The sequence below is a fragment of the Entamoeba dispar genome, genomic scaffold (genome assembly GCF_000209125.1).
Source record: "Entamoeba dispar SAW760 scf_1105229462529 genomic scaffold, whole genome shotgun sequence".
Classification (NCBI taxonomy): domain Eukaryota; phylum Evosea; order Mastigamoebida; family Endamoebidae; genus Entamoeba; species Entamoeba dispar.
In genome coordinates, this window is record NW_001855238.1 from 17,085 (window position 1) to 33,684 (window position 16,600).

At 25.8% G+C, this 16,600-nt stretch overlaps 6 protein-coding genes across 6 annotated transcripts, besides 13 other annotated features; 1 reads left to right on the forward strand and 5 right to left on the reverse strand.

Annotated features, from left to right (window-relative positions):
• Positions 1-78: part of a sequence feature (AT_rich) that runs on past the window's edge.
• Positions 79-125: 47 nt separating this feature from the next.
• On the forward strand, positions 126-2,414 carry EDI_237470 (uncharacterized protein; the record flags this gene model as incomplete). Its single annotated transcript, XM_001739897.1, has 1 exon — positions 126-2,414. One exon carries the CDS (start codon positions 126-128, stop codon positions 2,412-2,414), a length of 2,289 nt encoding a protein of 762 aa, XP_001739949.1.
• Positions 911-977: a sequence feature (AT_rich).
• Positions 1,055-1,085: a sequence feature (AT_rich).
• Positions 1,198-1,232: a sequence feature (AT_rich).
• Positions 2,145-2,187: a sequence feature (AT_rich).
• Positions 2,415-2,448: 34 nt separating the features above from the next.
• Positions 2,449-2,480: a sequence feature (AT_rich).
• Positions 2,481-2,514: 34 nt separating this feature from the next.
• On the reverse strand, positions 2,515-3,525 carry EDI_237480 (cyclin-dependent kinase A-1, putative; the record flags this gene model as incomplete). Its single annotated transcript, XM_001739898.1, has 2 exons — positions 2,515-3,030; positions 3,079-3,525. The coding sequence occupies 2 exons, from the start codon at positions 3,523-3,525 to the stop codon at positions 2,515-2,517; spliced, it is 963 nt and encodes a 320-aa protein (XP_001739950.1).
• A 197-nt stretch (positions 3,526-3,722) lies between these two features.
• EDI_237490 (uncharacterized protein) lies at positions 3,723-5,564 on the reverse strand (the record flags this gene model as incomplete). The annotated part of the gene is made up of 1 exon (XM_001739899.1): positions 3,723-5,564. The coding sequence occupies one exon, from the start codon at positions 5,562-5,564 to the stop codon at positions 3,723-3,725; it is 1,842 nt and encodes a 613-aa protein (XP_001739951.1).
• A 160-nt stretch (positions 5,565-5,724) lies between these two features.
• Positions 5,725-5,770: a microsatellite.
• A 4-nt stretch (positions 5,771-5,774) lies between these two features.
• EDI_237500 (cell cycle control protein 50B, putative) lies at positions 5,775-6,776 on the reverse strand (the record flags this gene model as incomplete). Its single annotated transcript, XM_001739900.1, has 1 exon — positions 5,775-6,776. The coding sequence occupies one exon, from the start codon at positions 6,774-6,776 to the stop codon at positions 5,775-5,777; it is 1,002 nt and encodes a 333-aa protein (XP_001739952.1).
• A 25-nt stretch (positions 6,777-6,801) lies between these two features.
• Positions 6,802-6,882: a microsatellite.
• Positions 6,883-6,955: 73 nt separating this feature from the next.
• Positions 6,956-8,086, reverse strand: EDI_237510 (actin; the record flags this gene model as incomplete). The annotated part of the gene is made up of 1 exon (XM_001739901.1): positions 6,956-8,086. The coding sequence occupies one exon, from the start codon at positions 8,084-8,086 to the stop codon at positions 6,956-6,958; it is 1,131 nt and encodes a 376-aa protein (XP_001739953.1).
• Positions 8,087-9,561: 1,475 nt separating this feature from the next.
• Positions 9,562-10,611, reverse strand: EDI_237520 (geranylgeranyl pyrophosphate synthetase, putative; the record flags this gene model as incomplete). Its single annotated transcript, XM_001739902.1, has 1 exon — positions 9,562-10,611. One exon carries the CDS (start codon positions 10,609-10,611, stop codon positions 9,562-9,564), a length of 1,050 nt encoding a protein of 349 aa, XP_001739954.1.
• A 163-nt stretch (positions 10,612-10,774) lies between these two features.
• Positions 10,775-15,407: a repeat region.
• Positions 15,344-15,416: a repeat region.
• Positions 15,417-15,513: 97 nt separating this feature from the next.
• Positions 15,514-15,588: a sequence feature (AT_rich).
• A 326-nt stretch (positions 15,589-15,914) lies between these two features.
• Positions 15,915-15,971: a microsatellite.
• Positions 15,972-16,046: 75 nt separating this feature from the next.
• Positions 16,047-16,599: a repeat region.
• The last annotated feature ends 1 nt before the right edge of the window (position 16,600 follows it).

Genomic DNA, 16,600 nt, shown 5'->3' on the forward strand with positions numbered 1-16,600 from the left:
AAAATATTAAATTTTTTTTCTTTTACTTTTTGATTAAAACTATTTTTGATATAATTTTACTATATTTAAACTATATTTCTTGAGTTATTTAAAAAACAAAAAAGTAACTAAAAAACAAAAAATTAATGAACAATTTAATTGAATGTCCAATTTGTGGACAAATGGTTCCCCAAAACCAAATTGAAGAACATGCTAATCTATGTCTCGATGCAATGAATGAAGGAAGAACTCCTCCAATAGTTATATTACCTGATGAAATTGATAGAAATAGAAATCAAAGAAGAGAAAATTCAAATAATTTAAATTCTAGTTCATCAACTACTAATCAAAAGTATAATAACTTAGATGATTTATTAAATTCAATAACAAGAAAAGAAAATAATGAAACAAAAGATATACCAGAAGAAATAGAAAATAATAAAAGTAATTTAAATGAAGTAATTGCATCTCCTCCAATTGAAGAACATATTGTTAGTATTCAAAAACCAATTGATGTAATAATTGATATTAATGAATTATCATCAACTGGTATTTATCAAATGATACAAACAAAACATTTTAATAATAATTCAAATAAAGGTTTTAAAGGAGAAATTCAAATGAAATTTAAAGAACAACAAAAATTAATAGAATTACCAATTGAATTAAATAATCCTGTTGATCCATTAATTTATATGGCTAATCAATCACAAAAATCAAAAAAAGATATTCATTCAGAAGATATTCCAATTGGTTGGGGATTAAAAGAAAATGTTTATAAAGAAATAATGGATAAAGATAAAAGATATTTTGATACAATAATTTATTTCCCAAATGAACCAGGAAAATATATTCGTGCACATTCATTTATTCTTGCATCACGTTCTCCATTATTTCAAATAGAACTTGAAAGAATAACAAAAATAGAAGGAATATTTTTATATGAAATAAAACAATATAAATATGATAATTTTCTTTGTTTTATTAATGTATTATATGGAGCAGTTCCAAGAATTAATCTTACAAATAGTAATGAAGAATTAAAAGATATTGATGGAATGTATAGTCCATCTTCAAAAAATATTATTAATGATATTTTAAATTTACAAAATTCAAATTTCTTTGATGGATATTTTATTATAACAAAAGAAGGAAATGAAATAGAACGAATTGGATTTAATAGAATTTTATTTTATCTCTTTTCAGATTATTTCAAAGAATTATTTGATAAAAAACAAATAAATTATATTAATGATGGAATTAAAAGAAATTTATCATCAATTTCTTCTTTAGGACTTGATATTACTCAAATTACACCAACTGGAGATTATCAACCATTTATTTTTAAAATTAAAGGAGATAATGAAGAAATTTGTTATATTCATCAAGCAATAACAGAATTTATTAAATATATTTATCTTAATGGATATTATTCATTAGAAGAAGATAAAATTGATGAAATAACAACACAAAGAGTTATTCCAATTTTACTTCATTTTGGTTCTTTATTTAAACAAAATTCATTAGTTGTTATTTGTGAAAAAATTCTTGGACATAATCTTATTATTAACCCAATAAATTGTAATACATTATTTTATTCAATGAGATCATCAAGTGATCGTTTTAAACAATTCCTTATTAATGGATTATTAGAAACATTAATTGGATTTACACAAATTGATATTATTGAACAATGGAGAAAAGAAATTATTGATATGATTTATGAATTAACTAAAGACCTTACTGGATATACTTTTGTTAATAAAGAAAATGGTGAATTACCATTAGAACCAACTTGTATTAATATAAGAGATATTCCTAAACTTGCTTCTGTTGCAATGGTTTCTTTTATAAATCAAAATAGTGATAAAAGTTTATTAATTAGTCAATTATGTATTAATAAATTTTCTACATTAATACATAGAAAAGATATTATTGAATTTTTATGTTATAAAGGTTTTAGAGATATATTACCTATATTAATAACATGTTTTATTGGTTCAATGAAAAAAACTAAAGTTCAAGAATCATTAAAAATAATTGTAAATGATATTATTGTCATAATATGTCATTCATTTTCTATATTATCAACAATTCGTGGATATATTCCAATTACAGAAGAATTTATGAATATTATTAATACAACTTTACAATCATGTTGTTTGTTTTTTATTCTTTTTTTTTATTATCTAAACAAATATTTATTAACTTCTTTAGTCCAAAATTATGAAATTTGTTGTATATGTGGAGATCAACTTGGATTTTTTAGTAAAAAATGTGAATTATGTCAAGTAAATATTTGTAAGAAATGTATGGTAAAAGGAATGATTATTAATTTCAAAACAAAGAATCTTATACAAAAGAATATATGTTATAGATGTCATAGAATTTGGCAATTTTTATCTTCAGAAGAATATTATCAAATAAACAAATAATGTTTATCAAATTGTATTTCTTTTTTTCCAATTCAATTTATTTATTTTATTATTATATTTTTATATGAGATTTATATAACCATAAATATTCTTTAATCTTTCAATTATTTTGATCCATTGTTAATTGTTGAAAATATGAATGTTTTAATGCACGTTCACAACTAATTCTTTTGTTAGGATTATATCTTAACATTTTATGAATTAATAAATTTCCTTCATTATCTAAATTAGGTACATATCTACTTAATGAATTAATTGATATTTCTTGTAATGGTTTAATATATCCTTGTAATTTTTCTACTCCAGGCCATTCTGATGATGGTCCACTATTTGGAGTTCCAAGAATAACATAAATTGACTCAAGTATTTGAGAGTCATTTCCTGCAAAAAGAATTTCTCCTCGTGCCATTTCTGCAAAAATACATCCAATACTCCATACATCAACTGCTGGTCCATAAATAATTGCTCCAAACCATATTTCTGGTGGTCTATACGATGGTGTAATAACTCCTTTTGTAAATTGATCACATTCTGATCCAAATGGTCGAACACTTCCAAAATCAGTTATTTTTAATACATCATCTTCACTTATTAAAATATTTGCTGGTTTAAGATCCTAACATCATCAATCTTTACTTCTTCATTATTCTTACTATTAACAAACTCGATGAAGAAGAAAATTCATATGAAGATATCTTACTCCTTCAATAATCATTTTTAAATACCTACAAACTCTCACTGGATCTGTTTTTAATCTCCCATTTCTTATTTCTTTCTCAAGATCAGATGGATGATATTCCATTACCATATATAGAAGATTTCGGTGAAAATAAAAATCTACTACTTTGACAATATTCCTATGATCTAATTCTCTTAATACTTTAATCTCTCTTAATATTTCTAATGGATATCCATCAAAATCACGTCCCATCAATGACTGATCTCCTAAATTGAATTGCTTTACTGCAACCTTTTTGTTTGTTACACCATCTGTTCGTAATGTAACTTCTCCATATGAACCTCCTCCTAATTTGATTCCATCTTTCTTAAATCGTCTATTTTGAATTTCATAATAAATGTCAGTTATAGTTGGTTCTTCTTCCATTTGCATTCTGATTCTATAACTTCATAGTTCTTTTTTCTCTCTTTTTTATTTGGCTTATTTTTTCTAATGTTAACTACTTCTTTTTTCATTGAAATACAATACAACTATTATACAAAACCCCTCTTTTCATTCTTCATCTTTTGTCTTTTACATATTACTTATAACTCAAAAGATGAACCCAAAATAAATTAAATAACACCAATTTAATTTCCCCAAAACACTGATGAATACTGGGTATGAACATATTCAATATTTTGTAACTTAGGGAAGAGAGAGAGAATGTCGTCAGTAACGTTCAGTGAATTGTCAATGTAAAGATGGCGAATTGATTTTGGTAATTGGTAAAAATTAAAATAGCATTTATTTAGAACAAAGGTAGATAAAAGAGTAAGACAATGAATATTTGGGATAGAAAGATTCAAAGAACAATCTAGAGTTAATTTTCTTATAGAGGTTGGAAGTAGGATAGATAAATTTTGAGATGATATTGTTACCTCCTGTAAATTTAATAAATGAGATAATGTTATATTTTGTTTTAAGAAACAATTGTTCAATGTAATAGAAGAAAGATTTGAAGGAAAGAGAACAGTTGATTTAACGCATTCTTCAAGTGTTAATGATTGGATTGATGGATGTTGAGAGATGTCTACATAATAACTATTATTTTTATTGAATCTAAGATGAAGAGAATGGATTAGTGGTAAGGGATGATATTCATTAAAATCACAACTGAGAAATGTTAAAGTTGTTGGATAAAAGATGGAACGATCATATTGGTATTGTGTTTGTTTTAATACAAGTTCTTTTAATGAAGACACTGTTGACATTGGGCTAATAAAAGTAGAATTAATAACTTCTAAATGAGTTAATTCATAACAACGATTATCAAGTGAAATTGATGATATATTTTGCAATTTCATCCATTCGACATCAACAAGATTATTTAGTTGGACTATTCCACCATTTTGTTCATAAGAAACAACTCTTTTGGGGATAACAGAAATTTGGTTAGCATTTTGAAAGGTAATTCGTAATACTTTAAGAGAGTCAAATTCATCTAAATCAAATTGTTGTGGAATATTTATGGTAATATCTAATGAAGTTACACTTTGTGGTAATTGAATAGGAGTAAAACATTTAACATTTGTTAGACATTGTAATTTTTGAATATTTCCATTTCCATTTATCAAAAAATATGGAAGATAATTTTTTAATGCTTTATAAAGCCCATTTAAATTCATGTCATTACTATATTCTTCGTAATTTTCTCCAAACCAATGACAATTAATAATTTCTTCAGGAAGATATTCTAATTGATGAACATCTTCTTGGCTAAATTCCCAGACTCTATTTCTGATCATAACTCTTTCGTCTATTCCAGTGTAATACGCTGTATAAACAATCGTACTTCTTGAAAAAATAGATGGGACAGATGAAATAATATATTCAAGTCGATCTTTAGTATCGAATTCAAGAACTGTTTTATCGAATAAATACAATGGAAGTGAATTAATAAATTCTTCATCAACGTAATATTGAAATTTTACTCGAACAAATTGGAGGTGTTGGTTAGTATTAGGAAAGAATTCAACAAGACTTGAGTGATTTAAGTGAACACGTAATGATACTCTTTGAAGATTTTTAAATTGAGAGAGATCAACGATATCGTCATAAACAAAAAGAGATAGTACTGTAATTTTTTCTTTTAAATTTCCAATGAACTGTATTTGAGTAGAATCTATTTCAGTTAAAAACATAATTTGTTGAATATGGTGTGGATTATAACGCAATAAAAATGATGAAAAATTTGAAATTTTGATTGTTGAAAGTCTTGGAAATAATTGAACTTCTTTAATAAAAGTTGATTGCTCTTCTGCACTCGTTATTTCACTGCCCCTACAAAATCCAGGATTACACGTTAAATTCTCAACTGCTGATTTACATTTCTTATTAACTAAAGTAAATGTATAAACGTTCTCTAATGACTTTAAATAATGAACTACTTCACTAAGAAAGACTTTTGGTAATTGAGAAGTAAATTGCATTTACTTAATTAAAAATGAAAATTTCAGTTCGTCTAACAATTTTTTAAAATAATAAAGTAAGAATAAATGAGTTAATGTTTTGATTCAAATGAAATTATAAAATCCATTTAAAAGAAACACAAGAAAAAGAATAAAATCACGAAAATTATAAAAGATGAGTAAATAAAAAGAAAAAAAAAAAAAGAAAAGTCAAAAAGAAAAAAAAATATTTTACCAACGAAGAAATCTTTTATCCGCAAATTTACTAAAAGATAAATATAAATTAATGAGATAAAAAACAAAATAAAGAACAAACCGTGGTGAAACTCTTGTTAAAATGAATAACAAAATTGCGATGATTACAAAAACGCCACCAGTTGCCATATAAATAATTCCTAACGCAGGGTTTTTAGAACCAAAAACAGAAGTAGTAGCTAAAATAATTGTTTTTGTTCCTTTAAAACTTTCAACAGGGAAGTTATTAACAACTTTAACAGTTACATTTCCTTTTACTTCATCAACATTTTCAATAACTCCTGTTAATTTACGGAAAGTAGAAGAAACAGCAGGACGCATCCAATTAATAAAATCAGGATCAGTATAAGAATTAACAACTTTAATTCCATTACGTTCAGCTGGTTCTCCGAATAATTTTTTATCAGATTTCCAATTAATGTTTTCTTTATTTAATTCTAATATTACTGAAGAAGATTCTTTTTCAGGTTGCATTGTAATTTCAAAAGAGTCATTGAAAAAAGAAGCAGCTACTAAACCACAAGGTTCATAAAACATATGTGGATTTTTAGAATTGTTAAGAGATATTAAAGGAGTACAATCACTTAATTGAGAATATGTAGAAATAGGATCTCCTTTTAATTGTTTGTTTGAACGAGAACGTAAATATTCTCTATGGTTTTGATAAAAGTTGGTTAATTGATAATACACATAAACTGGTGTTTTCATTGGTTTTGGAATATTAAATTGAAATTCACAAATTGCTCCTTGTTTACATGTTAGTGCTGATCCTTCTCCAACGTATTTAACAGAATACTCTTGACAATTATTTGTTACTACAAATACTGCAATTCCTATTGGAATAAAAATAATTCCTGTTATTAAGAAAAATAAAATTACTGTTAATGGTCTATATAACGGGACACATGACTTCATTTCTTGTTGTTTAAATGATGTACTAAAAGTCTTAGACACAAGTCCTTTTACTTTATCTGACATTCACTTTTCTTCACTGTTTTTTCAGTTTTTATTTTCTTTTTTTTTATTTTTTTGTTTAATTTTTTATTTTTGTTTATTATCTTTTTTGTTTTTATTTTTTTTTCTTAATTAACTGCTTTATAAAAAATTATTGTTATTCTTTAAACCAATTAATCAAATGAGAAGTAAATTAAAAACGCTTAGAAGCATTTTCTGTGGACAATAGCTGGTCCTGATTCATCATATTCTTCTTTGGTAATCCACATATTTTGGAATGTAGAAAGTGATGCAAGAATTGATCCTCCAATCCAAACTGAATATTTTCTTTCTGGTGGGGCAATAACCTTAATCTTCATTGTTGGTGGTGCTAATTGAATCATTTCCTTTTCAAGTCTGGTGTTAATACCTGGATACATTGATGTTCCTCCTGAAAGAACAATATTTCCATAAAGATCCTTTCTAATATCAACATCACATTTCATAATTGAATTGTAGGTAGTTTCATGAATACCATTACATTCCATACCAAGGAATGATGGTTGGAAGAGTGCTTCTGGGCATCTGAATCTTTCATTTCCAACTGTGATAACTTGTCCATCTGGAAGTTCATAGCTCTTTTCAAGTTCACTGCTTGATGCTGCTTTTTGCATTTCTTCATTGAAATCTTCTGCAACATAGCAAAGTTTTTCTTTAATATCTCTAACAATTTCTCTTTCTGCAGTAGTAGTGAATGCATATCCTCTTTCAGTTAAGATTTTCATAAGATAATCAGTAAGATCACGTCCTGCAAGATCAAGTCTAAGAATAGCATGTGGAAGTGAGAATCCTTCATAAATTGGAACAGTATGTGAAACTCCATCACCTGAATCCATAACAATACCAGTTGTTCTACCTGATGCATATAATGAAAGAACTGCTTGAATTCCAACATACATAGCTGGTGTATTGAATGTTTCAAACATAATTTGAGTCATCTTTTCTCTGTTAGCTTTTGGATTCATTGGTGCTTCAGTTAAAAGAACTGGATGTTCTTCTGGAGCAACTCTAAGTTCATTATAGAAAGTATGATGCCAGATCTTTTCCATATCATCCCAATTGTTGACAATACCATGTTCAATTGGATATTTAAGTGTAAGAATACCTCTCTTTGATTGTGCTTCATCTCCAACATATGCATCTTTTTGACCCATACCAGCCATAACTGAAACATGTCTTGGTCTACCAACAATGGATGGGAATACAGCTCTTGGAGCGTCATCACCAGCAAATCCGGCTTTACACATTCCAGATCCATTATCTACAACAAGTGCTTGAACTTCTTCGTCTCCCATATTTATTTAATGAACTAATAGTTCAACAAGAGTGTTTAAATAGTACTGTATTATTTCTATTTTTATCATTCTAAAAGTTTATTGTCGTTGTATTTCTTAGTTCAACTCTTTTTCAACGTTTATCTAAGTTACTTCTTTTTTTTTCCTAGTTCTCATGTTTTTCTCTTTTAATTAAACTTAATAAAATGAATTATATCTTCATCTTCTTTTTAATTCTATAAGTCATTAATTTGTTACTACCTTTTATCTACTTATCATGATCTCTTTTTGTTTTTGTGTTTATTGTTTATTTGTTTTGTTATACGGATGGTTTCTTCAATTACTTCCCCCCCTCACTTTTGTTTCTCAACTAAATAACAAATGCTCTATATAACTCATATTACGTTGCTTATAGTTTTAACGCTTTGTTGTAACACAACAACTTGTTCTTTTCTTTTTTTGTAATTTGACGAGGATGATTAGTAATTAAAAAGTAGATAACTGACACTCATTTCTGCATTATCTAACTACTTTTAAATCAAAACATCTTATAGAAGATAGGAGTAAAAGTTCTTCATTACCTTAGGTTGGTCAATGGTCTATTACAAATATGTCTGGGTCTGTCCTGCTGTTAAATGCTCCGGTAATTGAATATAATTAACATGTCTATTTTTCTTTTATCTTGGCAAAAAAAAAGAATTATTTTGAATAATAAATTGGTTGCTGAATATAATTGGTTTTAAAAGATTTTGTTTGTTATCATTTACAAGAATGACGAGTTATGAGTAACCATTATTCACTGAATAAGCTCTTACTGCTGTATGCTTATTAACACTTTTTTGGTTAAGGCTTCCACAATATTTATCTCTTAAAAACCTGTTCTTCCTTACTCATCAACTTGTTAACAGCTAGTTTTATAAACATAGTTTAAAAAGAAATCAAAATAGCTACCAAAAGTCTTTAATCCTTATCCAACCAGAAGAAAAAAGAAATGAAAAGAAACACAAAAAGAAATAATCGATCAAGAATGAGAATAGGACATAATAAAATAAAGATGACATCAAAGTATTTTAATGACATTAAAGATTTTATTAATTTGGAATTAGGAATTAAAAGATATAGAGGAAATATTGAACGATTTCATTTTCATCTAATTCCATTAAATAAATATTCAAGAAAATTATTTGCTGATATTGAAACATTTCATATTTATAATGAATATGACAAAATGTACAAAAGAAAAAGAATACATAAAAATATAGAAAGAGGAATCATAGATTATGAAACCAATTTAGAGAATCTTATATAATTCAGTGCAGAGTTTCTAATTATCTAAAAATAACTCTGTATCATGAATTATGAATAGAACATCTTTCATAACTTTATCATTTACATTGAAAATTATATTCTTCTATTCCATCAAATTCTAAAGAAAATATTTTAAAACCAACAAAAATATCTTAAATGAAGAAAAGAATTAAATTGTTTTCATTGACTTAATGTAACAACAAATCAGTTATTTGTTGTAAATATGAAAAACCTTCTTCTTTGAGTTGAAGTTGTTTTAATGCATCAATTGCTTTTTGGTGATGTTCCTTGATTTCTTGTCTAACAATTTCACTTGGTTTTCCACGTAGAATGTTCAAGAATTTAGTAAATGCTTCTTGGTTGTCAAATGCCTTTTCATTTAATTTTAAAATTCCTTCTACAAATTCTTTATCTTCTTTACTCAATACTCCTTCTTTTAATGCAGTCCAAACAACTGCTGTTTTCTTTCCTTCTTTGATATCACTTCCCATTTTTCTTAACTTACCATTTAATGGATCAATATCGAGTAAATCATCTCTCATTTGGAATGCAATTCCAAAATGTTCTCCCCATTCTTTTCCAATTTCAATGTCATGTTCTGATCTACCAGCTAACGTTAATCCTATACAAGCAGTTGTTTTAAAGAAAATGGCAGTTTTCATAATAACATTTAATTTATAATCTTCTACAGTGCTTAAACAACTCATATCAAGTATTTGTCCATAATTTAATACATCAAATAACTCTAACAACATCTCTGCTATATTACTTCCTGACTCTAAACAAAGTCGTTGTGCCATTGAATAGAGAATATTACCTACCATAATAGCAATAGAACTAGCATAAGTAGTACCACGAGAAATAAATAAAAACTTTTCTGTTTTGACGTCTTCTTTATTTCTTTCAACATATTTATCATAAAATGTCTTTACTACTGTTGGTGCATTTCTTCTCAATTCATCTTCGTCCATTATATCATCATGTGCAAGTGTTGAGTCATGTAATAACTCCATTGCACATGCAGTACGAATTACACCCTTTCTTTCTTCGATCTTTCCTCCTCCTCCAATAAAGAACAACAGCAAGCTTAGTGGTCTCAATCGTTTGCCTGGTCCCATAACAAATTTCTCCATTACATCAACACACTCCCCTTGAAATGGATGGCAGACATTTCTTTTACGTTCTTCTTCAAAAACCTCTTTTAATTTATCTTCAACAAGTGACACAAGTTGTTCCATTGATTAACAAAATTTGATTGGACTAAAAATTTTTAAGTTCTTATAGGGTTTCTCAAAAAGATACAATATTATTTGAAGGACTTTCCAATAAATACTTCAAGATTTGTTTTTGATTAAAATTTGTTGTTAATAACCTGTATTTATTATATCTTTATAGTATTTGAGTTCCTTTTATCAATGCAGAATATACATCATATTTTGTTGCCATGGATATTGAGTAATGTAATAGAGTATTGTAAAGAAAACCAAACAAGAAACAGGTATTCATATTTAAAGAAAAGAAAGAGTGAAATAACAATAAAATGTATAATAATAATGATAAAAGAAATTACAAGAGAAAAGTGATAGAAAAAGAAGAATAAAAATAAAAAACAATGTAAATATAATGATAATAAACATTATACAAATAAGAAATCTAAATGGTTGACAACAAATGAAATTCAAATGAAAATTAAAAGAATAACAAGATAATTGGAGAAATGAGAATAATCAGAAATACATAAAAGATAAGAAGATAAAGAAAATGTATAATATCCTCCAAGAAGTATACTCAATAATAATAAAATAATAAAGAAAAACAAAGAAGAAAACAAAATAAATGAAGAAGATATTAAAACAAATGAAAAATGAATCAAAAACAAAAATCGAAACAAAGAAATGAAATAAAACTACAACAATAATAAATTAAAAATAACATAAATAAAAAACACAAGATAAAGAAGAAGAAGAGTATAACAAAGAAGAAATTAACATATTTCAAAATAAAATCAAAGAAATAGAATAAATTATTAAAGAACTTCAAACAAAAAAAGAAAGAAGAACAAATCATTTCAAATGAAATGATTCAAAAAAACACGAGAAACAGTCAGGAAAGAGTTTGAAGAAGAAATAGAAAATATTCAAACACAAATGAACAATATTCAAACTACATTTAATGAAATAAGAAAACTCTAAATTAAAATAATAAAATAATACACTACAATGAAAAATAAATGAAACAAATGGTAGAAGGAACATTGAAGTAGGAGGCAAGGATGAAACCATCCTCATTCTCCGAGCTAGCTGTGAGAGGCTGAAGAAGGAGAAGGACGAAGTCCTTAAAGGTGCTGAGCTGGAGAAGAAGAGGGCTGATGAGCTGGAGAAGAGTGCTGAGCTGCTAGAGAAGAACATAAGAGATAAAGAAAATCAAATCTCTGTATATCAAAAAAGTGGGATTCAAAACTATGAGATTGCAGAAATAACAAGAAAAGCATTAGACCATACACAAAGAGAAAATGAAGAACAAAAACAAATAATATCAAAACAACAAGAAAGTATCGAAAATTTTTTATCCCAGAAGGAACTGGAGAAGAAGAAAACAATGACCCTAGTGATAAACACACAACAAATACTGAGAACATCATCATCATGGACAATACAAATGAACAAAACTACAACTATGAAAAAGACAATTCTGGAAATAGAAGAGAGCAAAACACTGAATATCAAAAAACAAGAAATAATAATCAATCAAGAAGAGAAGAAAACACAACAAATCAAACAAATAGAATTTTAATTGATGTGTTGTATTGTTTTGCAATTAATTGGTTAAATAAGAAATTAAATAAGAAATTAAGAAATGAACAAATAGAAAGCATAATAAAAGTAATAAATATTAATGTAAATAATGATAAAGAATACATTAATAATATTAAAATATCACATAAAATAAAATAAACAACTAAAAGATATATTAAAATGAAAGTGAACTCCATCATAGAAGGGAAAGTAGAGTGTAATCCAATAATAAAAACATTATCATAAAAAATAACTCTACTGATATTGATGATGAATATATTAACTCTATCATCACTCAAGTTAAAGGAATGAAGATAGATAAATGTGTAAATATTAATTACTACTAGAAAATGAAAGAATCAGATAAATTAATAAGAGAAATAAATAATAAATGGGTATGGTCAGGAGAATAGAAAATCTACAAGAAGATATGAAAATGATTTCAATGTGTATGTATTATTATCTCCAAAATAAATTTAAATGAGATAAATTTGATGAAATAAAAGAAATCCTAAGGAAAATAAATAGATTAGAAGATCTAATCAATGGAATGGTACAAAATAAAATGTATCATGAGATTAAATGAACAAGATGCAGATGAAATTAAAATTAAATCACAAGAAAAAATAAAGTACCTAAAATATATGATGATAATGATTAAAGAAAGAATTAAATTTAATAAGAATGAAAATGTCAGAATCAATACAAATAAAATTATGTTTGATTCTAATAAGAAAATTAAAATAAAGAAGAAACACAAAATGAAATATACCCAAATAACGATATTACTTTAGAATATTTGAAATCGTTATATGAAACACAGGTGATATTAAATAAGGAACATTGGAAAATAAAACAAATCACCTCGTGGAATGAAAGATACAGGAATTATGATAGTGTCATCATCACATTGGATGATTTAAATTTAAGAATGATGAAAATAAGTAATTGGAAAGCACCAGGTATTGACACTATATATTTGTATTATTAGAAGAGAATGTCATCATCAAGAGATTCCATTCTTAATATATTCAATGATTGGTTAAACTTCAATGAAAACATCTCTCTAGATATGGTAAGTGGAAGAACTATATTAATCAACAAAGGAGGTGATATGAACGATGTCATTAATTATCGTCATATCAGTTGTACAAATGTAATTATGAAAATATTTACCTCCATATTGAAAGAGAAGATTCATAATAGAATTAACATGAATAGTGAATCATTAAAAATTAGTAAAAATCAGTTGGGATGTAAACTGCAATCTCTTGATAATAAAGAAGGATTAATTAACAGTTATATGTTAAAGCAGCAAAAAGAAGAGAAATAAACAAAATATGTAGAGTCATATTATGACATTAAGAAAGCATATGACTCAGTAAATCATGAATGGGTAATAGAAACACTTAAATATTTTAATGTAGAGGGTGTCATCATAGACATTGTAGAAAGTATGATGAACAGATTGAAGATATTCATATGATATAAATACAACGAATATCTAGGATGTATTAAATTGATGAATTTTACAATGTGATTCCTTATCCCCTCTACTCTTCATCATCCAAATGAATATAATTTCTCAAATCATAGAAGAGAAGTTCCCAAAATCAAACCATACATTGTATATGGATGAATTGAGAATAATGACACAAAGTAGTGAAGAAATGGGAACAATCCACAATGAAATTAAAGAAATAATAAGTGGAATAAGGATGGAAATGAAAAGAAATCAGGAATGGTATTAAAGAACATTAATAAAATACCAGATTGAATGCAAAACATCACATTAATTGAAGGAGAGGACTTGTATAAATATTTAGGAGTATGGCAGTCCGATGAAATTAATGATACCTTCAATTGTAAAATCATCAAAGAAAAGATGATGAAGAAAATGGAAGAAATAAATAGTGATGAAAGTAGTAATAGAAGTTATATTACAAGAATTAATAATGAAGTAATACCAATCTTCAGATATTCAGCATCAGTAGTAAATTGGAAGGTAACTGACCTAGATAAAATGGATTTGGAGATAAGAAAATATTTAAGAAATGCAAAATACATTTGTTGTAACTCCAAAGACCGTCTATATGTCCCTATAAATGAAATGGGTGAATGATTAATAAGCCTAAGGGACGAATATGTTATTGAATTAATCAGAACAGTAATGTACTATTGTACAAGAGTGAAATAAGAAATAAAATATTAGATAGATAGTATTCCAAGAAATGAATATTGAATAGAATTAAAAAAGTCCTAAGTCATAAGATCCCAGAAACGAAAATAGAAGAAATAATAAATGAAGTGAAAATAAAAAAGAAAAAGAAGTAGTAGTAAAAATAAAGAAATTAATGAACGACCAATACATCAAAAAATGGAAATCAAACAAGTGGACATTTTAGAAGATGGTTCGAGTCAAAATTTGTAGATAAAACTACTACAATAAATGCATGGAAGTCCATCAATATAAAGAAAAATACATTTCTTCAATTAACTAAAATACAAGATGGAGCAATATTCAATATGTACAGGAAAGATAAAATACTAAAAAATGAAAGATTGAAGTACTGCCCACTTTGTAAAGACAAGATATACACACTAGAACACATTCTATTATCTTGTATTTGTCATAAAAAATCACAAATGGAGAAACATGACCATATTGGCATTATCATATGGGAGGGGTTAATAAGAAAATACACATTAAATAAACAATACAAGAAACCCCCATATGAAACAGTGTTCCAATACAACGACATCACTATGATATTGAACAAACAAATAATGCCAAAAAGTGATGGACTATATCATAAAAGACCAGATATATATGTACTAGATAAAAAGAATATAACTGGTCTAATATTTGATATGACTATTGTTGCAGATCATAATATTAATGGAGGGTATTGGAAGAAAAGAAATATGTACAAGGAATTAAAAAATATGGTAATGAAAATAGAGAAAATAAAGGATGTTAAAATAATTCCAGTAGTAATTTCGATTAATGGGCTAGTAAATGCGGAAAGTATTAAAATAATTAAAGAATTAAAAATCGAAATTGACATCACTAAAGAAATTAAAAACCTTGTAATTAAAAACATGATGGATGTCATGGAACACTGATTCTACACAATCAAACATATGTAGTTGAACTACAAGACGAAGACTCATTGACGGGATTAGTCTCCACTGAGCCAGGAACAATAGACACAACTTCTATTAATACTTAATTAACTCATTATTATTTCTTTTTCATTTTCATTTTCTTCTTGTTTTATCAATTGTTTCATTCATGTAAAATTGAAATTTGATGATAAATAATCAGTTAAGAATTATGTTGACATTTTTAAATAAATCATATTTAAAATTGTTTTAAATATTTCAATTCATTAAAATATATTAATTTATCATTTTTATCATCTGAATAGATGATAGATGATGTTAATGATCAATTAATGAATAAGTATTATCATTAATCACTTGTTTTATTGAATAAAATTGAATATGTTCTATTTCTATCTTTTTTATTCATTTTATATCATTTATTATATTTCTCATTTAACTTCTAAAAGAGTGTTATTTATTTAAAAATAAACTGTTGCTCAATAACTATTCATATTAATGATGTTATAAATTGAAATAATAATATTTATCAGTTTTGAAGAAATTCTGTATTTTTTTAAAGAAACAATAGTATTTGTATTGACTTATTTAGATGTAACACATTATTAATCTTGTTATAGAAATAGAATAAATAAACAAGAAAGAATAAATAAACAATAAAATAAATAATAAATAGACGTGTTGTTAATCCCACCAGAATAATGAATAATATAAAATAAAAGTAATAACACTTAATTATATACTTTTTATGATTAGTTGTATTTTCATTTCTATTTCATTTTCATTTCTATCATTATTATGTGATATTATCATTAATTATGATGAGATGTTTTGTTATTTCTTATTTTTTATTATCTTCTATTTTCTTGTTTTTATTATTGTTATTTAAAATAATAAAAAATGAAATAACATTTATTAAAATAAATAAAATAATGTGTTATAAACGTGTATTTATTTAATCATCTTATTTTAATCTGATATTAATTAAATTAAAATGGAAGAGTTAATAAACAAGAACACTCATTTCTTTAAAGAAGAAATAGAAACACTTCCAAATATTCAACAATCAATTGATGATATTAATAAACATTATCAATATTATTTAGGAAGTATTAAAAATGAAATATTTGAAATAAAACCAGATGAAACATATTCAGAAGCAATTTAAAGAGGAGAAGGAATATTTGATAGGATTGATGAAACAGAAAGAAGAAGAAAATTAATAATAGAAAAAAGTCAAGAAACAATTAAAGTAGTTGAAATAATAAAGAATCAAATGAACAAAATAATAGAAGAATGTAATAAA